The sequence below is a fragment of the Strix aluco genome, chromosome 5 (assembly GCF_031877795.1).
Source record: "Strix aluco isolate bStrAlu1 chromosome 5, bStrAlu1.hap1, whole genome shotgun sequence".
Lineage (NCBI taxonomy): Eukaryota > Metazoa > Chordata > Aves > Strigiformes > Strigidae > Strix > Strix aluco.
In genome coordinates this window covers 32,385,232-32,407,635 of record NC_133935.1, presented here as the reverse complement: position 1 = coordinate 32,407,635, position 22,404 = coordinate 32,385,232, and the positions used below count along the sequence as shown (strand labels likewise).

The 22,404-nt window shown below is 44.4% G+C and overlaps 1 protein-coding gene across 1 annotated transcript; it reads right to left on the bottom strand.

The window, feature by feature from the left end:
- Window positions 1-163: 163 nt before the first annotated feature.
- On the bottom strand, window positions 164-22,336 carry ACO2 (aconitase 2). The gene is made up of 18 exons (XM_074826781.1): window positions 22,138-22,336; window positions 16,181-16,323; window positions 14,869-15,127; window positions 12,524-12,616; window positions 10,382-10,540; window positions 9,827-9,977; window positions 8,433-8,537; window positions 8,080-8,171; window positions 7,692-7,797; window positions 6,456-6,613; window positions 5,302-5,375; window positions 4,457-4,568; window positions 4,141-4,263; window positions 3,788-3,943; window positions 2,451-2,642; window positions 1,509-1,641; window positions 1,081-1,202; window positions 164-662 (listed from the first exon to the last, which is right to left on the bottom strand). The coding sequence occupies exons 1-18, from the start codon at window positions 22,171-22,173 to the stop codon at window positions 519-521; spliced, it is 2,358 nt and encodes a 785-aa protein (XP_074682882.1). The 5' UTR covers window positions 22,174-22,336; the 3' UTR covers window positions 164-518.
- Window positions 22,337-22,404: the final 68 nt, after the last annotated feature.

The window sequence follows — 22,404 nt, the reverse complement described above, 5'->3', positions numbered from 1 at the left end:
GGGTTGTTTTTTTTTTCTCATATAGCAATTATTTACAGAATAAGAACTGGGCAGGTACTATCCCATATCTCCAAGAAGTTCTTTCCCACCCTCTCAGCAACAATGACAGGGAAAGCAGGGGCTGAAGAGCAGAACTACAAATGTAACAACACAAGGCAGAAGAGATGGTCACATTCTTTATTTTCATTTTAAGTCTTTAGCCATCAGTAAAGTGAACGGGCAGAAAACAACCAACTGAGCAGACAAACCCACCTTAGCTGGTTATTTCCAAATATAAATAACTGTGGGACAACTGAAATTGAGCCAAAATAGAAAAAGGGAGATGGGGAATTTAACAGACAAAAGTAAGCCTAGCTGCACTCCCTTTTCAAAGTGTCAGTGAAGAGGAAGTACCATAACAAAAAGGAAGCTATGGTTACATTTGATCAGACATTTATTCCAACAGTAGGCATGGAATTGCACTTTCATGAAAATGCCAAAGCTGAATCGAGTCCAGTGCACTGGGGCATTGTGCACACTTAGCTTGATTTCTGCTGCAGCTCCTTCATTCTGTTCAGGGCACTGCCAGCTTGAAACCACTCTATCTGTGACTCGTTGAAGGTGTGGTTCAGCATGATTGTTTCTTGGCTCCCATTGGGGTGCTTGATGATGCATTTCAGAGGCTAAAGGAGAAAGACAGTTTTTATTTTCCCCCCTTCTCTTTCAAGGGAGCAAGTTAACCGAAGCTTCTCACAGGAAAATTCTTACATGTTTTTAAAGAATGGAAAATTGTAGCTCAGGGTGGGTCTTAACATAGAAGTGTGGATGCAGTTCCTTCTAGGGAACACTTGTGCTTAAGACAACAACTCCAGGAATTCGGAATATTGTACAAGGGTTTCTAATAACTGTTCAGAACAATGCAATCTGACGGTGACTTGCTCTCTAGCCCCCCCGACCACTGGTGCAAAGTGTCTCGTGTGGCTGGCGGGCTGCGCTGCCCACCAGCGCCTGTGCTGCTTCAGGCCCCGAGCACACAGCTCCATACTGTCCTGTCAGTGGCATGTCCCTGCCCTGCGGTGCAACGACAAGATACGCAGTTACCTTCCCAGGTGCGAAGTCTGCCAGCCCCACAATGCTTAGCTTGTCCACAGGATGAATCTTGTTGTAATCTGCTGGATCAGCAAAAGTGAGAGGCAGTAGACCTTGCTTCTTCAGGTTGGTTTCTGCAGAGAACAAACCACCAAGCACGTTTATAACAACACACTGCAGGGGGTCAGGATCACCTGCTGGCTGCCTAGTGCTTCTCGCAGTAGTATTCCCACAAGTACTATCTTTGTAGCAAAATCAGCATATCCACTGCTTGTGGAGTATCTAACCAGATACATAACAGGATTCCTGACAAACGGGACCTTGCCATCTGTCAGCAGACAGGGTTCCTGCGGTGTTGAGCCCTGGGGCAAGGTAAACACTGCTTCCACCCAAACCAAATACATCCTGTTTACACACATCACAGGGAAAGCCGGACTCACCGTGGATCCTGGCAAAGCTCTTGGTGATGATGACCCTGCCCCCCAAGTGACGTGGCTCCAATGCTGCGTGCTCCCGGCTTGATCCCTCACCATAGTTTTCATCTCCAATAACTGCCCATTTGACACCCATTTTCTGTGACAAAAGAAACAGACTTACATTTCTGCAGTCACTCAAGTGAGGAATTAACAATAAATACCCACCCACAAATCTAATTTCAGTGCTACACTACTGACATTGCTGTGCTATGACAACTTCTCCCAGAAGGCTCCCTTTGGTTTCAAGGACAGAAATAAAGGAATTAAGTGCTTCACAGCAGTTAGGCACTGCCATCCTTCACTAATGAGGATTGTCCTTGGGATCCAGAGCAAATCCTTGCTGCCACCTTTCTTTCCATGGTCCTGTGCCTGAGCAGCATTCACACCAGCCGTGATCCCTGCTCTACTTCAGGAAGTGATATGGGTAACTTCTGTCTACTGGAAGAACCAATCTGAGACCACTGCCGAGCTGTCCAGAGGATGAAAGGACATTTCTTGAGGTTCTAAGCCAAGTTTTAAAGAATGAAGGGGGACAACATTAGAATCTATTTAAACATTTGACTAGTCACAGATGAAACACTCCAGGAGGCGAGATTTAGCTGCAGTCTGATGACACCCGTGCCTTGCAAGGTGTGCAGCGCCTAAAGGAGTTCTTCCCCTTTCGGCTATGATTTCTGGTCCCCTCTGGGTCACAAGATCCTCCTCCCTCTTCCCCATAGCAGGTAAGGAGAGAATCTCCTACAGGTACTGCCATCATCAGAGTAAGTCCCAAGAAAAAGCCTCAACGTTGAGTGAATTCACAGCTGCTGTTACTTGAGAGCAGGAAGGCAAGATCCTCAGTCTTGGCACAGACTGCCCAAAGTGTAAACATCCTCTTAAAATAGATGTGCCAGGGGAAAGTCTCACCTTGTAGTAACGGGCTGTGTCTGGGACTGGCCCAAACTCCTGGGTTAACGCATTCCTCACAGAGTTGGCTTTGCCATTTTCAGTGTTAATGGCACCGATGAGCAGGTTGTTGGAGATGTTGTCCAGATGGCCACGGAATTTTAGCCACGGTCCAGCTGCAGAAATATGGTCAGTGGTGCATTTCCCTTTTACCTAAAGGGTAGAAGAAGAGAAGAATGTCTTAGGATGGATCACAGTGACTTGACTCTCTTTAACACTTTTTATTCTGAAGGATCCTCACATCTCTTTTTAAGGGCATGAACCCAAGAGCACTGCATCTGTTACAGAATCTAGACACTCTAAGGCAGAACACAATGGTCATTCTGCATGCGTTGGGTTCCAAAGGGTACATTACAAAAATGAGCTCAGCCGTGACACCTCCTGCCATGTCCTCACATCCTTCAGCAGCAGGTTCTTCAGGTACAAAAAGCAATTAAGCCCCTCCTGCTACAGCTCAGCGTCCCTGCTGGGGCAGTTCAGCAAGATGCCAAGTGTTTCCTCTAAGTTTCCAATCTGTACCTAAGCCTTCTCACCTTGTAAGAACAGAATTCCCAACCAGAGATAATGGCCTTCCAACTGGTAAGTCCCAAAGTGCTTGCAAAGGAATTGCCTATGTCAAAAACCTCAAGCAACGCTCGGTATGGCCCTTGGGAGTACCTGCAACTCTCTGCCACTGAGAATCAGCAATGATCCTGAAGGTCAGTTCCTAAGGGATTGCATTTCAGAACCCACCACTGTATTAACTGAAGTTTTCAGCCTGTTAACTCACCACAGACAGTGAGGAGAAATTATGAGACTGAAATGCAATGCTTAACTGTTGTGAAGTAATTTCTCTTTCTATAAAATGGGAAGAGAACACACATACTGATGGATGAGAAGTTCCTAACAACCTTGTTTCAGACAAAATGCATCTTAGAACAGTCAGGTATTAGAAATGCTGATTAAAGAACCCATCCACCTTTCCGCTGCAGGTTATAACTGGGACAAATTCTGCAGACTGCATGGTATGGGTAGGATCCTATTACATGGTATAACAAGCTTAATTTTTCATGGTATTAGCTAACCACTAGCCCAAAGGAGAAAAGTCTCTTAGTTACAACAGAAAGAAGTATCAGAAGGAAACACCTGGAAGGAAGGAAGGCTCTTGCGCTTCACTTTCCATAACAATGTGGTTGTAGGGGAGGGAATCACAGATAGCTCAAAGGCACATCCAAAGCTTCTAGCAATTGATGTGCAAACCCCTGTTCGAGCAGTCCTGTTGTAGCTGGTGTTCCCCGATCCCCAACTTCGCTCCTGACCTTGATGAGGATCAGCATGTCTTCTAGATCCTTGCCGTCCCACTTATCAAAGGGCTCAAGAAGCTGGAGGCGCTGGCTGGTGGGGCTCACATCCACATGCTGCCCACTGCCATCCTTGGGAGGGTACTGATAGGTGTCCTGGCCTGGGTCAAACTCCTTCCAAAGAAGAAAGGAAAATCATCAGCCTCAGCCAGCCCCAATAGCACGTGAAGAGACCAAGCCAATACAGGCAACTGCACCTGTTCTAGCTTTAACACTAAGGAAGAGGTCAGTGCACAAAAGTTCCCTCACTACATATAAAACACTACTAGTGACAGGCCTTCCCTCCCTCCATCTCCAGACCGAGCAGTTACCAGCTTGGGCAGCTCATCTGCGTCAGGTGCTTCTAGTTTAAACTTCTTCCCATCTGACCCTGTCAGGTAATCTGTCTCGGGGTTAAATTTTAGAGTGCCAGCAATGGACAGGGCTGTGACAATCTGAAAGAAAAAATGACAAATTTAAAGGCACATTCTACCTGCCTTCTCTTAAGTTGAAAGTCCTATGCCTAACAGTCTCAAACCCAGCAGCCAAGTTACAAACCAAGCTACACTGGGTCTCTCCTGCAGGCAGAGGAATTAGCTCCCGAGACACCCTGAACTATTCCACAGCTCCCCTCTGGATGTTTCTTACCTCTGGAGAGGTCACAAATGCATGAGTCTCTGGATTGGCATCATTGCGACCTGTGAAATTCCGGTTGTAGGACGTAACTATTGTGTTTTTCTCCCCTTTCTTGATGTCCTTCCTGTAAAAGAAACAAATGTGCTCATCAAATCCAAAGGAAATATTGCTTCTAGATGTCTCGCTGCTAAGTCACTTGTCTCCCTCATCTGAGTGGAACATGACAATCCCCCAGCTTGGTTTTGGTAGCAATCACTATCTTTTGGAAACATTAATCGGTGCCTGGACACATTTTCCTCCCCTAAGCTCAGACTCAAAACCAAGAACAGTGCAAAACCAAGTCAGACACTGATTCCTGGAGTAATTTTCATAGCTCATGTTGTGCACTGTTCAACTGTCTAACATTAATCAGATGCCTTTGGACATCCCACCATTAGCAGCAACAAAGCCACATGAGAATATGTCTCCCATCCCTTCTATTGGGAATTTTCTTCCCTGCCACTCCATGACTGAAGCTGGACCAATTCACTTTTCCTATTTTAAAAGGACCATCCAAACTCCAGTCCACGCTTCACAGATAACAAATCTCTCTCCCCACTTTTTACCTACTATAAGAAGCCTCCAGGTGTGGCCACACTTGTGGCCATTCTGCAGCTTCACTCACCTAAAGGCTCAATGTACACCTGCAGTCTTTCATTTCTTCTCCTCCCGTGCATATCAGACAGCTATGGCCAATAGGTTTTTAAGCATTTACTTTTAATTCCCAGTGTGTTATACCTACAATGAAAGTTGGCTTCACAGAACAATTTAGGACCTAAAAGATATAAAGTCACAGTGAAGTCTGTCTTTCACTTTACCTGTCCCACTGGCCAATGCATGGCCCACAAGCATTGGCAAGAACCAGCCCTCCAACATCTCGCAGGATTTGCGCCTGGGGGCAGAGAAGAACTTTGTTACTAGTAGAAAGTCTGGAATAAGTTTCTGGGGTTGCTCATTCAGGGGAAAAGGACACCTGTCTTCTAACAGAAAGCACCAAGCCTGAGAAAATTCCCCTCCTTGTTTCACTTGCAGGTTTTGAGTCACTTTTATAAACACATGGGGTTTGATCCTAGTAAAGCTGTAAGTTAACACCGGGGAAGAGCGCAGGATGACTTGCCATGATGTTCCCATTCTCTACCTACTTCAAATCGAGCAGTCCAGTCACTCGCAGATATTTGACTGAAGGGCAATGTCTGGTCTGATTAATATCCTACATGCTTCCTGTCCGTGTAAGGGCAAATTAGTGACAGTGCAGTGTACATGTGTGTATGCCTGCTCCGTCCATTCAGCAAACAATTCAATTAGGAAGGCGGCTGTTAAGGAAAGGTATGACTGTGGACTTGGTTAGAGGAGGCATTAAGCATTGGCTGGACATAGCCACATGTGAAGACCTGCCCCCCATGCTGTGAGAACATCTAACATTTACTATATATTAGAATTAATTAAAACAATTTTCTGCACAGAAAAGGGGAGAAAGTAGGTGATGGTTCCTCTACAGAAACACTCCTTTTAAATCAAATAGGAGTTTTGCTGAAAATTTAGTCTAGTTTAGTCTCTGACAAAGGGCTTGCTCACATCCTAAACCGTTCTTAAAGGAGAAAACTGGATTGCAGGTGGGTACTAGCCCTTCATCAGCCATGGCCATCCACAGAATCCCAGGAGCACGAGGCATCCCTTGCTATGCATACTGTTATCTCCTCAGGGCCCCAGTTCCTGATAACCGTCTCGGCTCTGTCCAGTTCCGATCCATTCTTATACACCCAGGTAGTAAAGTCAAAACACTGTCAAGGTAACGGCAGGACCCACAGGCATAGTAACACAAGGCTGGTTACTACATCAGTAATTGCACCTCTAGTGATAAGTGAAGACAAAGTTTAAGATGTTTCCATTAGTTACCTCTGGACTCCTGAGTACTGCCTGGAAGAGAGTTTAACACTTACTGTTTGGAAGTGTGAAGATCAGCCATACTCACATAACCGTCCCTTTCAATGGTAGCACGGATCTGCTCTGAGCCTGGTGTGATTGTGAACATAGATTTGCACTTCAATCCATGTGCTAGTGCCTGTTTTGCCACTGCTGCAGAGCGTCCCATGTCCTCATAGCTGGAGTTGGTGCAGCTGCCGATCAAGCCTGTGGTGTTTGATAGAAACAGGAAGGTGGTTACTGCAGCCCCAGTTCTAGGATGCTTCTCCTGACCCATCTCTCAGCAGAAAAAACAAGGGACAACCACCTTTTCTGCTGACAAGGAATCTGAAACGGTTTCAGGTACTAACACTGCCAAACCTCTCAGCAATCCACTGCGGTCACAAGCAATCCCTTGTCCAGCTTTGGAGGTTGCATAGTCGGAACACGCTACCTGGTCACTAGTCTGGTTATTGTTTTACAAGATCCAAGCGTCACCTACTTGCACTTTGGTTAAGCTAGTTACCACAGAGAGGTATTGTTCTACAGACAGAAAAGGCTTCAAATCAAGATGGCAAGAAATGGAGGAAATGATGAAAAGAAAGCATCCTGTTACAGTATGAAGACCACATGAGGACATACTGTCTGTCCTGACAGCATTCTGGTGCTAACCAGGAAAAAAAAAATTCTCTTTCAGTTACAGCTGCTCTTGATCCTATTTGTAACACTATCGAATAATATATTTCCCACCTGGGATGTGGCCTTTACAATGTATTTGCATTCTTTCCATTCCCCCAGTGAGCAACACTTGAGACGCCGGCTAACAGGTTACCATCCCACAAGTGATTATATAAATATCCAAGCCTGCTCTTTAGGACAGCAAGTACTAACTTTACTGTGTCCCAAGAGCTCAACAGCCAACTGCGGGGAGGACTGACAATCATGCTCCTGACAGATCTTTACAACAGACAAATCTCTGCAACAGACTTTTAACAAAGGTGCTCTTCAACAGATAACATTCCTGTCAACTCAATCATTCAAAAGTTTCCAAGAAGGAAAAAACCAAACTTGTCTGCCTCTTGAGATTAAAATCCCTGCAACTATCCCAGATCTCATCCCACCGACCTGGCTCAGGTGGCCACTACACTTCCCAGCAAATTCATATGGCCACAAAAAGATGACACTGCAGGAAAGTCAAAAGACACACGGCAGTAATTAAAGCATTGCTACGCGACCAACCGCTTATCCCATGAGTGCAACATTTATGCCACAAGGATGAAGGCAGAGGAAAGCAAATGCTACCCACCAACTCTGATATCAACAGGCCAGCCCTCCTTTTCTGCCACAGCACCAATATCTGACACAGGGTGCGCCAGGTCTGGTGTGAAAGGTCCATTGATATGCGGCTTCAGCTTTAAGAAACAGTGACAAAGTCAGAAATTACAGTAGCCAAGAAAAAACCCAAAACACAGCAGAAAATCAATTCCTTTCATAGCTCTATCTGGAAGCTGTTTAAATAGGATTCTCCTACACGAACACCGGAGGAGGAGCTGTCAGTGAAGCAGACCTGAGTGTTTGTTACATGTTCTAGCACAGTGTCAGGGGTGTCACACCAACTCTCAGCTTGGTCCATATTCACACAAAGCAGAGTCACATCACAACATCCAAGATGGCAAGTGTGAAGGAAGCCTTACCTCACTGAGGTTGATTTCTATCACCTGGTCATACTGACAACCAGAATCCGGTACCAAGTGTTGCTGGAATTCATCCGCCAACGCAGCTATGTCTGGAATAAGAAAGAAAGGAGATCTGAGAAGTGCAGCAAGTATGAGGGAAAAGAAAAAGCTTGGAATGGCTAAACACAGGGGGTGCACCGTATACTTCCCCAGCCACTTCATCTATAGACTTCCCGCTTGTACCAGATGACCTACGGGACCACATGAGGTCAGAAATCACATCAGACACCATTGTAGGAGGATGCTGCTCCCAGAATACACCTTCACTTGAACCCACACTTCTACCCACTTCAAATCCCAAACCCTCTTACCAGCTCGCCCAGTCTTGCCCAAGTATTTCTTCATCCGTGCATTGTAAGGGAAGACTGATGTGGTAGCTCCAATTTCAGCTCCCATGTTACAGATTGTTGCCATTCCTAGAAAAGGAGTGGGAGTAGAGACCACAGGGTCAATGAGAAAGTCCAAGGCCATTCAATTCTTCAAAAGTCAGTCCATGGAAAAGACAGCAAAACCAAGAGAGAGCAGGGAACTAGCTACAGAAACCTAATTCCACAGCAGAGAGGACACACTGACCACATAACGGCTGGCTCAGCCCCTAACATTTCTGATCAGTACAGTGCCTGTGACCAGACTTTTCTGCAAGGAAGAAGCTGAAAGCTAGACTGATTCTTGCAGATATGGAAAGGCATGACGGGGAACCCCCCGTCTGCACTGAGCACCAAATATATTTACAGCAGTAAGCAGTGTCTCTGCTACCTGCAATGAGTGTCCTGTCCCTCCCTACCACCTCATTTATCTTTACTGGAAGAGCCAGAAATGTAATGGGTTGAATAAAAAGCTTCCAGTGACAGAACACAATTAAAAATAATCCAAACATTTGCTCACAGCACTGTGATCACCCATGCCTTTCAAGGACATAGCGATGAAGCTGTAGAAGCTGCTGTTTTACATTTAACAAGCTAGAAGCAGATATAACAGGTCAAGTTCCTCTGATTTCACAGCAGAAAAATCCCAAATTGCTCTCAGTTTGTAAAACCAAATATTCCAAGTTGTAGCCAAGCCATGCAAATGGAGAGGAGAAGCCCAGCTTGAAGGCTGCACTTCAAGCCAAAGGAAGGGACACCTCATAATTTGGTCCTAACTAGCATCATTACAGACAACTGCAGTTTTTGCTGGTTCAAATTCAGCAATGAAGACCCACAATTAGCTAGTGTAAGACTGCACATTACAGACTGCTGGTCTCCTCTCTGCCCTGCCTTTCTAAAAAGCTTTTTCTTTAGTAGCTGTCTCACATGTACCCCCTTCAACCTGTTTCTTTCCTCTATCCACAGCCTATTTTAGGCTGAAATTAAAATGTCAGCCTTTATCTCTGGCATCTCCACCCTCTAAGCATACGCTGGAATACCTCCACCCTTACTCTTATCCTGACGCACCATCTCACAGGATTCTTCACAATTAACCATTCAGTGTTCTCCAAGTCATAAGAACATTTAACAGAAAGAGGTCACTTTTTCAAGGAGAGGGAGTGCTATCTTGTTACACCACTCTCACCCGCTCTCCCAGTTTGCCGTGTACTTATCACCCAGCCAGGCTAAGGGAGAACATTTAGTACTTCTTGCCTGATTCCCTTCCCAGCCTCCACAGACAACTCAATACCCAGCTCCAACAACAATCCACTCCAGGTAAGAGATTCGCCTTGTCTTACCAGTGCAAGAGATTGAATCCACACCAGGCCCGTGGTATTCAATGATGGCTCCTGTTCCACCCTTGACAGTGAGGATGCCAGCCACTTTCAGGATCACATCTTTAGGAGAACTCCAGCCTGAAAGCTTGCCAGTCAGTTTTACACCAATAACCTGGGCAACATTAGTGGAAAAAAAATAAAAATACTAACACTATTTCCTTTCAGCAGCCAAAACAATTCCGCAGAGTTTTTCCTAAGAATCTGGGTGGTTACAATACCAAAAAAGAGAAAATCCTGAAGTATCATAACGTGCACAAGGGCTGAAACCACTGACAGGGCGAACTGAAGGGAGATCAATACTCACCTATCACTCTCAGTCCCTGAATAAAAAAGCTGGAAACGGAAAGTCAAAGCTACCAATGAATCACAGACCAGCTGTTTAAGCCAGTGTGTGATTACAAACAAGACTGTAATTGTATATAGTACCTTATATGTGTAGTGCCTGAAAATCAACATTTCTTACATATCTTATATCTCACCCTTCATATTGAGGAGTAGTATTCCTTTTGCTCCTACCTTTGGGCATTTGAGCTCCCAAGGGATTCCTGCCATGACATCTACAGCATCAGCTCCACCCACACCAATGCAGATTCCTCCCAAGCCACCTCCATTGGGGGTGTGTGAATCTGTGCCGATCAGCATAACCCCAGGGTAGGAGTAGTTCTCAAGAATGATCTGAAAATAAAAATGGATTGTTCGCTTGCTTGTTTGTTGGGAAAAGAGGGGGAAGACAGCAAGGAAAAAGACAAGAAGAATTTAGATCAGTTTTGTATTTGCAGTTTTCAGTAGCAAGAAAGTAACTGAATTTGGTTTGGATTGGAAATTCACTTCTGTTTCATACTCCTTGTGGAGGATGTAACAACAGGTATTAAGTCTCAGCCCCAGGATCCTTGCTCATCCCAGGATAGTAAGAAAACTTAAAAAGTGATCTCCATTTTTTCACTGGAAGACTCCTTCCTTCCAGTTCAGGCTTTTGCTAAGATGCCACCTTTCTTAGGGCTCGAGAGTCTGTTCCTTAGCCTCCACACCCTTAATCAACTGCTGAGCAAGTCAGTTCACCTATCCAGAGCTAGCAAGACCTTTCATAGTCTTTATGCTCCCATAGCAGCAGAATACCAAAAGGCTCCTCCAACCCATGCCACCAGCCAAAACCTAATCGCATAGATGAATCCCTCACAAATACACCAAGAGGCTGCCCTTCCCTTATTGCTGCTATTGATTCCACGCAAGACTCTTCAACTATTAACAAAACCACAAAACAGTTCTTCAATGAAAAATTATTTTTATGGTAGAAAAAACTATAGTAGTAGAGAACTCAAGCTAATAAACTTCTCACTGCATGTATGCCACACCTATGTTACGGACAGCCTGTCTGGGAAGCACAGGACTCGCAGCATGTGCTGCTAACGGTTTGGAAAGAATTAAGGTGGCCCTTTATTGAGAAGACCAAGGCTTTGCTTCTACTTCCAGCTTTATTTGCTTGTGGCTCACCTTAATATACTTGTGTGAGAAAGGTCACTTTCAAGGCTTCACTTTGACAGAGTTGGACTCTGAAGCTATACAGCCCGACCAATTTTCTCCAGCCAGAGAAAGTAAGCCACAAGAAAGCTGGTAACCACGGCACGGAGCTATGTTGCCACGTGACAGATGTTACAAGTGGTTTCAGAGCACAAATGACCTGAGGCATTTCCATAACCTTTTGGAGAGTTCACCTGTTCTCTTTCCTTTCTCTGTTGTGTCACACCAAGTTCAGGTAACCTTAGTAACTCATTTTGTAGCTAAGAAAACGCAGCAGAGAGCTCTTGACTGCACCTAGCCACAAGTTCCCTGTTGACAGGATGCTTATCAGTCATCCATTCTCCTCTCCTTTCCACTCCTTTTGCTTCACGCTGCACTTCAAATTTTTACTGCCTGTGACTCAGAGGAACAATGAAAAATGTCTACTGGACCCACAAAGCAAATCAACCAAGAGCAAGGTAGGGAAATCCTGCCAGAGGTGTTGGTTTTAAAAAACAAAAAGCCTCATTAAGTGGTAAGTTATCTTGCGACAGTCATATTCGTTTAAGATGCAAGTGCTATAACAAGAGAATCTCAGACTTGGAAACTGGTTTACATTTTATTCAAATTCACATAGCAACTCGTTATGCGTTGCCATTCTTGAGTACTTAAAGTAAGCTGCTCTGTTTGATGTCCTTATATACTCTCCTGGTTTTTATGGAACCAAATGCATATAAAATAACCCTAAAAAAAGTATGTTCCCAAAGCTGTTTTCCTTACCACCAAAAGCAATTCACATAAGCCCTATATAGCCAGCTTCATGGTATCACCTTACTGTCCCAATCGTACCAAGAGGAGCCAGCCCATAAAGCAGTTAAGATATTTCAAGCTTCTGTGATGCACATGGCATGGGCATGCTTGTTGGCACTACCTAATCACGCATCAGGGTACAATTTGACCAAAATAACCTTTTAAGAAAAAACACTGTTATCAAGATAACTCAGAGAGAGAGGAAGCAAGAAACCTCACCCACCCCAAGGAAAGCAAGATGTTTCCCTAAGCTGGTGAAATTCTCTAAGGGTTTGCACTTGAGCTCTCTCTTCAGCATAAGGTAAAAGAGCCACTGCATGTTCAGAGATTGCAAACACACACACACTTTACCTGGTGAATGATTCCCGACCCAGGTTTCCAGAATCCCACTCCATACTTGGCACCAGCTGTTGCTAGAAAGTTGTACACCTCCTGGTTTATGTCCTATTCACACAGGGAAGTGCATAGCATTAGTAACACATTTTGTACTTCCATACATCAAGAGCTCATTCAAACACATTCCCTTCCCTCCCATGCCTGTCCGTAGTTTGCTCCACGGTTTTGTAGTGGCTAGATGGAGGTGCACACCACTCTTAAAACCAAAAGGGATCAAGACTGTTTGACAATCAGGTGTAACAGGCCATTTAATTTCATTCAACTTGTAGCTCTACTAAAGCATCTTTTTTAGTTTCGAATTCTGAACAGCACAACGGAAATAGCACAATTAAAGGAAAAAACTGCCAATAAGGCATTTAAAAATGCTCTGTTCACTTCTTGTATTCTGGGGGTGGTGGTGGTGGTGGTGTTTAATCTGTTTCCCTCTCTTCTTCTAGCCTCTCCTTCCTTCTCTACCAGCTGTTCCTTTTGCTTTTACAGATGCTTTGCAGACATTTCAAGCCCCTTAGATAAGCATTTTGGTTTTATTTTTACAGATTAAGAAATGGAACTGGAAGTTGCTTGCTGCTAGGGGAGTTGGTGGATGTCATTTCTCATTCTACCAAGTCCCCTGCTTAAGACTCACACAATGCTGCCTTTCTTGCTGCACTATCACCATTATTGGTGGAGGTCACACTGTGAAAATTGCTTGTGAGAATAACCACAGTTGCCAAGGAAGTATGACACTATTATGTTCTGATAGTTCTTGGCAGAGGAGTGGCAGAGTAGATAAGATAAGCACTAGGAGGAGAGAGTTTCTTAGACTGTTCTCATGCAGCTACCCTTCAGAATAAAGAGAAAGGGGAAACTGGAGATAATGGAAGAATTGTCTCAGCGCACATTTGCTGAAGTTTCCCATGAGGCAGCAGCAGTTCTTTAAGCCTCGTTTTCCACTGGGAGTCGGGTCACTTCACTCTGTTTGTGCATCCCTCCCCCAGTAAAGCATGCTGATGTGCCAGGAGCAGATCCAAACCACCCTCTGGCCTGCCAGCATTCATTGTGTGCCAACTGGCAGCAACAGAAGCAGAACCCAGTCAGAAGAAGGCAGGACCTTTACTCGCTCTGCTCAAAGCGGATGGCAAAGAAGGGACTCGGCTCAGCTCAGGGCTACAGCAAATATAATTGCACTACAGAGAACAAATGCAGGAATAGGGGGAAGGGGAAGACAGGAGGTGAAGGGAAGAAAAGAAACTGTCTTATTTAGTAAGTCCCAAATTCTTAATCGCACAGCTTGGGACTGAGACAAGTGGAGCAAGAACTCCCCAAATTCACTCCTGAGTGGTATAAGTTGCTTTATTGTGGTCTGAAGGAGAAAGCCAGAAGCAGCTACATCAGAAGTTTCTTAGAATAGAAATGGACTAAAATCTTAAAATGCAGCTGAGCTCCCACAAACTGTTTACTGTTTGTAAATTTTGGTATCAACATTCAAGGCACAATTCCTTCTGGCTCTGACAGTGGACTTAGGCTAGGTCCACTTGGAGTAACAAGATTTCCCCCACCTCTCTGCTATGCTAAGAGCATGTTCTTCCTTGGCAGATGCACTGTGGTATGTAGGACAGAGATGAATGTGCCTATATTTAACAGAAGCCCCTACGGAGGAATAAGCAGTAAAACAGCGAGCGGGAAATTTAAGAAAGACAGTGAATCAGCAGCTGGACAAACAACACATTGAAATTCCCAAATAAAAACCAACATCCTCCATGCTTCTCTATACTTTTACACCTACCCTCGCTAGCCCTGAAAGCTGCACATGCTTCAGTTAGTTTTCTTCAGCTAATCACTAGCAAAGTAATTATTTGCTCCCCCCTCACAGGATACACCAGTGCTATGCAGACATACGTTCAAGAAGTTTTTCACACTGCTGTACTGTGGCATAAAAAGCATAACACTCTAGAGTAATCTGTCTTCCTTTTTTTTTCCCCTTTGAAATAAATTTTTCCTGTTCCCTTAGCTGAAATATCTTCTCACTCTCCAGAACACCCATACGACCCGGGCTTCCATCATTAACAGATTAAGACTAGCTGTTCCTACATTCATGGTCCTTTAAACCATGTAATGGATGAATCTCCGCTGAAAAACTCCCAAAGATCTGTATACTCTGTTTCTTTGCTGCATCTGACCTATCTACAGAGCTGACCACAACAGGCAATCTGTTGTCATATCTGACTCATGCTGTCCTTCTGGGTCAAAAAAAAAAATCCCTTCCTTTGACTGGAAAGAGGCTGTCAAACAGACAGAATTTAAGTCTCTGCAATAGTGACCTTGGCTCTTCGAAGATCCTTTTCACCACCTAACTGGGCTTCGATGAGGTGATCACAGTGGATGGTGGAAGGCACGGCCACTTTTGGCAGCCCGCTGCTGATGAACTGTAGCATTGCCATCTGAGCAGTGGCATCCTGCATGGCCACACGGTCTGGCCGTAAGCGCAGATAGGTCTTGCCCCGCTCAATCTCCTGTTTTGCTGGGTCATCCAGGTGTCCATATACAATCTTCTCAGACAAGGTCAGGGGACGGTCAAGCCTGGGGAGAAGAATTGTAGTATCTGCATCTTGTGTACTTCAACGTTTGCCCTTTTAAGCATGTAACAGAACACTTCCTCATATCACTTGGACTGTTAAGACCTATTAACACACAGAAACCTCCATGCTTTTCTTACAGCACTAAAATATCAATTGGCAGATGGCTAAAACAAGGGTTCAGTCCAGAAAGTTCAAAAGTATATGGATTAATGTCACTATGCTTTCTTTTATAATCTTCCTACACAAAGAAACATTTCTTGTGTCATACCTCAGGGCAGCAAAGGTGGAGATGAGACAGAGGTCAGACTCAATTCACAAATACCAGATCCCACAGCAAGCAAGTACAACTAAGCAGAATTTCATGACCTCAGACCTTGCATCCTGCAGTTTTATCAGTTGAGGAACCTATTTATGTCAGTGGTGAGACCTTCTGAGAAGTACCTAAGTAGATACAATGACTTGAAATGAGAGCTACCGCATTTAACAAAGGATGTGCAGACTGAAGGACATGTCATACAAACCACTGCCGAGGTAAGTGGAGCAGGAATGACAACTTTGCAGGCACACAAGTCTCTATCAGCAGATTAAGGTCACTATGTTTACATATGCTATGAATTCTAGCCCTCCTTTCCATGCCTAACGCCTACAGTGGATCACAGGAGAACATTCACTACTGAAACACAGTGCAAAGGAGCATTAGTCTATAATGAATGCTGCCCACACGCTGCTTCCCCAGAAAGGAGCGAGGGCCAGTATGAAGGCTCCTCAAAGAGGGCATTAAACAAAGAGGAGAGCGCCCTTTCTAGCACCTCCTCTGCACTGGCCTTGTTCTCTGCGTGTCGCAGTGCTTCACTGTAACCCTCAACTCTTCTCACAGTACCCCACCACTATGTGGGGACACTACAACTCAGTCACATTTGTGACTGCCACTGCTCAAAGCTGCTCTCCCTAGTAAATATTCCCTACGCCAAGGTCCCAAGACATTTATTTCCTCCTCTCCCGTCACTTCAGAGCTGAATTCTGACCCCTCCCCTCTTCCTTCCTCCACTCTTACCTCTTACGGACAATGTTGATGTTCTTCTCCAGCTTTTCATAATTTATGTGTTCGTTAGGCTCAAAGTGGCTCATGGCCACCTTGGCCCGCTGGCACAGGACAGGAGCAACATGGTAGCGTCGTATCCCACTATTCAAGGCATGCTGGAAAAAGGAGAGTATTAGCACTGGAACCTTGCAGAGTGAATTCCTATAACATAGCAATAAATCAATTGTTTTTCAGTTGTTATTCCTTGGATTTTACGGGCTGAGAAATAGAAAAATTGCAAAGGTTTTTAAAGGCACCCCATGAACATCTGATGGTACAATACTGCATATTATGTTAAACAGTGAGACACCAGGTTACCCAGAATGGGTAGCATTTACCAAATTATTTTACACTTCTAATTATAGCACCAGATGCCTTACACTTCCGTGAGAAAAGTGCTTTCAGGCAATGCTGAAATAATTCTCAAGCAAACACCAGTTTGCTATACTCCTGACATATTACAGCCATGGTGGAGAAGAACCTATGCAGTTTCCAAAGCAAGCAAACCCTAGGTTTGTATTTGCTCACTGGTATTGAGTTTATATTGAAGGACTGGCAGGTGACACAGTATGGGACCGAGTAGATACCCATCTGTTCTATCATCACATACTAAGTTCCCCATGCAGGGTCCCTGCATACCGTTACAAAGCTTATTATATTTCCACATAACATGAGCCATGTTTCAATGCTTGCTAGAGTGACTTTGATGTACATGCCTGGTCTACAACATAATGCAGAGCAGGAGAGAGGCAAGAGGTGGAACAAACACATCAGCTGCACCAACCTGGCTGCTCAGATCCACGTGCTATTTATCTACAATTTCACAAAGGCATACTCACCTTTCCCTTAAGAAAAACCTGCCTTACAGGTGAGTTAACAGCAAGACAGATGAATACTGCAAGCTGAACACATCAGCAGAAAATGCCATGGAAAGAAAGCCCAAATTTCGCTTGGCAGCTTCCACAGTGAAACAGTTCCCTGAAACATGGGAGAAGGGCAGGCTATGGTGAGGCACCTTTACAGCACCTGACCTGAAAGAGACAGGTCAGTGCCAGGGTTAAAAGGCTCTCACACAGCTTTGTAAACTGAGACAGAGGGCAGCCTCCTTAAAAACTTCCAAGGATTTGGCACATGCATTTCTTACATCCTTTGAAAGTCTCAGTCATCAGCACTAGAAGGTCTGGAAACAGACTGAAGACAAGAGTCCAGGGTTTTTCCTCCTCCAGTATTACACTTCAATCTTAATCCTGTTTTTTCTATTCATCCTCTACTTCAGCATTACAAGGTTTTGATAAGTACAGGTTAATTAACATAGCAGTATTGCATTAAATACGCCTTTTATATGTATGATTGTAAATCAGCAAATATTCCTTGCACAGAACACAATCACAGTACCTATCACTGGTTTTGCAATGTCAAAAATGCTAGTCAATTCTTTAGATCTGTTCAAGCATTTTTAATGTTTCCTTGCAAATATTTTCTTGAGTTTTCTTGTAACCAGCATTGAAAACATTGCCTGAAATAATCACAATCAATGAGACGTCACCATTTTTTATCCAAATCTCTTGTTTTATTGTCCTTTTGATAACATTTGTTAGTATCTTACACAATAAAAAGTTCAGGAAATCTAGGTGAGATCATAATAGCCAGCACACTAGCAGTAAGGGTTTAGTTTGTTTTTTTTACCAAACAATCCTAAGCTATTAGATATACAGCTTTTGGTAGGAGCAATACAGACCTACAGCAGCTGCACACCACTTTCATTAAAGAATATTTAAAGTAAGTGAACATAGCGGTACAAGAGGGGGCACTGCTCCTCCAGGAGTGCAAATGAAACCCAGTCATCAAATTTCACTGTGCTGTACTTTAAGCTTAGAACTTCCAGAACATATCACAGGTGTCATAGTTGAGACTTCTCCTTCTTCCAGCAGCAAAAAAAAAAAACCCAAAACCCCCAAACCAACCAAATACCACCCAGCTTCTCATTGTTTAACATACATAAGCAGCTCTTTACTAGTAGCCATGTAACTTCTGTGTTTGTTTTGTTCTGCCTTTTTTTTAAAACTTCAGCATTTACCCAGCACAATTAATGCTGTGGAAGTGTCTTTACCTCACAAGACATCCATTATCTTGTGAAAGTCTCCAACTGCTGGAGTGGCTGAAAGAAACTCTGAAGGATTTCATCAATGTTCATGAAAAAATTATCTTTTCCCCAGACCAGGAAAAGTATTTCGGTCTAATGCAGTAATTCCTTCTTTCCATTCCCCTCCGCCGCCACTAACCCTGTAACACTAATAGAGTTCCTCCTTGTCACCCAGTAAACTGAAAGCTAAATTCCACCATAATTCAGCATACAGAAGAACACATTTGCAAATTAAAGTAATGGCAGAGGCTTCATAGCATTCTAGTCTTGCCTGGGACCAAAGCTGATTATGATAAAAATCTGAAGCAGGGCTCTCCAAAGGGAGGTGCAAAGAAACCTTTCAGGTAAAATTCAGATAAAATCTTTTCAGTTTGAACATACATGTCTATGTATCTTTTTACTTCATGAAATTGCTCAATTAAAAGTAGTATTTATTCAAATACTATATAAATATTGACATGGTAGTCACAGAAGTAGCAATACAAAGTAGTTGACTCCTGCTTGACCACGACTTCAGGCTACCAGAAGTGGGAAGGGAGCATGTTTGAGGTGAAGGAATGTGTCTGGACATGGAGATCAGCAAGAGAGGTCTGCAAAACTGAAGGTCTGTTTCTGTGATGGCCAGTAAAAATGGGGAAAAATAATCACCTAGGCCAATCAGTTCCAGGAGACTAGAGAATCATTTTTGTCTATATAAGACTTAAAAGGCACCTATTAAAAATGTGCTATCTTCATTTTACTGCTATTTAAATCTCATCCGAGACTCTACTCTCTTGGGAATCAATTTGATTCAAGACAGTTGTTCTCATGTTGGTACCCAGCAAGCCTAAGGATCCATCACCAACAATGAGCAACAGCATACACTGCCTGGTTCAAAAGTCTGATCTCACCTCATAAAGAATCTACAAGATATCACTCATCACACTTGTCGATTCTCCACGCCTGTCCTTTTTCCACTGTATCCTCAGAAAGAGGGTGGCAGAAAAAGAAGATTAAGGAAAAGCCACAAGCCTAACAGTTTCCAGCTTCATTCCCTCTCACTCTTCCCTGAAATAGTAGGTGGTCCGGGGGGCTTCTGTGGTGTATTTTTATGGAGTAGTGAGAAGTGCCTTGAGACCAACAGCCAAGGGAAGCAGGCAGCCAGCAATCTATACATCTTCCCTTTTATCCAGGAACTGTTAATTTCCAGACTGACCACCCAGGAAATGGGTGCCAAGTGATGTCCTCTCACCTGGCACTGAATCTGTTATCCCAGCATCTGAGTGTCCTTTTCAGATTTCAATAAAAGAAATGGCAGTAATTATCACAGGGCTCCTAAGTCTATGAGTATTTTGGCAGGGTTAAACTTCCTTAAAAGACTCAAAAAAGCCAGCCTATTAAATGGGTCATTATTTTTGAAATCTCTGTAAGGAAGCTAGCACTTATCTTTATAGATTTTAAAAGCTCATCTTGAAAAGCTAGCTATCTTGCATTTAGCTCACTACAGTGAATGATCCAGATGCAAGGGGAGTCTGAATTCAGAAACTAACTTACATTTTGGCAGCGGATATGGTAGACAAGTCCGGTAAGCAAAAGCTCATGTTCAAAAGAGTAGCAACTGTGCTACATGCACTCCCATCTGCGAAATCAGTCCTAGAAATCCTAGTTGAAACCCAAAATACCATCTTTCCTCATCCTCCCTGATGTAAGAATATTGGCCAAGTTTCCAACATTCACCATGATTCAGACTAAAAAAAGCAGTGTGGTATAATCAAATTGTAAATGCAGTCTAATTTTCTAGACCCACCTCCAAAGAGCAACCAAAATTAGAGTTTTGAAGATCAGTTTAGCTCTAGCCAGCACTGTTTTTTGCCAGCATACACAGAACTTCGCATACAAAATTTCAGTACTTGCCTACAAACCCCTGATACTTTGAATGGTTTAGAGTTTTACAGTACTACTCTTTGAGTCAATCCTCAGCCAACATGGCTTGAGAAATGGGATGCTACTAAAAGCATCTCTCAGACAGGCATGAAAAAGATCTTGACCCTTTAAGGCTATTAGAAAAATTGTACTTTAAATCGGACAGTTAGCCCAAAACAAGCTAATTCAAATTTATTTCCCTCAGAGGTAAGCTTCCTATGCAGTTCCAACTCTAAACCAGTTTTAGGATGTGAGATGAGTAGAACCGATGTTAATAACATATTCCATGGTCAATGGCGGCATTATCACAGTGACTGGCAAGGCGATCCTCATATTCATTAATCTTTAGGCTGCTACACATGGGCAAAAAAAAAATCTGCATCAAAAGAGATCATCTAGAAGGACATTTGATTACCATCACAGATTTAGTCCTTCTCAGGGGAAAAAAAACACATACCCTGAGCCTGATAATAGAAGACAGCCTCCTAGAATACTAAATTCCCCATATTCATTGTGTTAGCACAGCCTTTGTTTTACATTATACAATATTAATTTTAGCAAATGACTGCTTGTTCTCATGTGATGACATACCATAAAACGAGAACCAATTCATTATCTTAATAAAAGATTTGCCCTCATTTTATGAGTAGCTTTTTCTGTTCGAAGTGAAAATTAAAAACTTTTTAACAATTAAGAACGAATATACCAAGTTAACTGAAAGGTGCTATTCTGTTACTTTTGCTTATGTTAAAAAAAAAGCTATAAAGCCTACCTCTAAAGTAAGGAAGTAATATAAAACATGAATTAAGCTTCACAAAGTACTTTCAGTATACTCGAAGCCAAGTTCTTAGTTTGGCTTCCTAAGAAAAGGAAACACGTTGGTCAAGGTCACAAATGGCAAACTGAGAAGTTAAATTGCCTGACCTCATCACATGCTTTATTAAGGGGAGCATAGGCTTCCTTATCGCTGTTAGCAGCCCTAAAAAATAAAACTGCATCCTGATATTTACCTTCCAGGCTTTAAAAAAATAATGAAATCTTGATTATGGAGTACACATTAAATACAATAATGTCTCAAATATGAGAATCTCCATGGCAAGCTCATATTACAGGCAGATGTGATTTTTAGAGGTCATGATAAACAAGTGAATCACTATCACTGCCTTGGAAAAAAAGGAAGTTTATGTGCCTGTCCAGGTGGCTTTTTCAGTCTTTCTAGGTCCCATTTATATATAGATCCTGGCATCTTTTTCACCCAGGGGCTTCTGTTCATAATAAAAGTAGATTTCTGAATAGAAGTAGCCAGAAGATAGCCTTTGCACTCATTCACACAACGAGGAGTCACCTTGTGCTGTGGCTGCACACTGATATGGGGGAGAAATAGAAGACAAGACGAAGAAAAAAGCACGTCCCTGGAAAAGGCTTTTTATTGCCCATGCCCTCAGGCTCACCGCCCCGCCCGGCACCCCGCCGGGCCCGCGGTTTGACAGCGACCCCAACCCACCGAGGCGGGGTCCAGCCGGGACAAGGGGGAGGCGGCGGGGCCAGGCCGCGTCCCCGCCGCCCCGTTCACCTTGCGCTCACCTTGAGGGCCGACCGGGCCCGGCGGCGGGAGGCGCCCTGCCCCGGGGCCCGAGAGGCGGCCGCGCTGCCGCCGCGGCCGACCCGCCATCGCCATAGAAACGGGGCGCTGGGCCGCGCCGGGGACACGCTGACCTACAGGCGGAGGCGGGGACGGGCGGGGACGGCCCAGAAGCTGCGGCCTCCCGCCCGCCAGGCGGGTAACGGTCCTCGTCCCACCGCGGCTCCCGCTCCCACCCGCCGCAGCCGCCACCGCCGCCGCCACCCCGCCCCCTCGCTCGCTCGCCCACGCCGCCCCGCTCACCCGCAGCCGAGCCGCCAGGACGCAGTACGGCGCCATTTTGTTCACTGACAAAGATGAAGTCGCGCCTCGATGGCGTCACGCGGCCCCCTTCACACCTCCGGCGCGCGGGCGGGGCGTCAGGGGCGGGGTTGGCAGGTCCTGGCAGGGAGATACTCGCCCTAAGAAGAGGGCTACCGGCCGCGACACGGGTCTCCTCTGGACGGGGGAAGGTCAGCGGTGGAGCGCCTCTGCGGAGACGGTTTTCTCGGCAGCTCTCCGCGCGATCGC

What these genes read in the sequence shown, in the direction of transcription:
- ACO2 (XM_074826781.1), bottom strand. Translation starts at nt 22,173, where the DNA reads ATGGCGCCGTACTGCGTCCTGGCGGCTCGGCTGCGG. An exon ending in GGGAGCTCAAATGCCCAAAG is followed by an intron (nt 9,978 to 10,381) that starts GTAGGAGCAAAA and finishes AATGTTGCCCAG; the next exon opens with GTTATTGGTGTAAAACTGAC. An exon ending in GGATTCAATCTCTTGCACTG is followed by an intron (nt 8,538 to 9,826) that starts GTAAGACAAGGC and finishes CTCCTTTTCTAG; the next exon opens with GAATGGCAACAATCTGTAAC.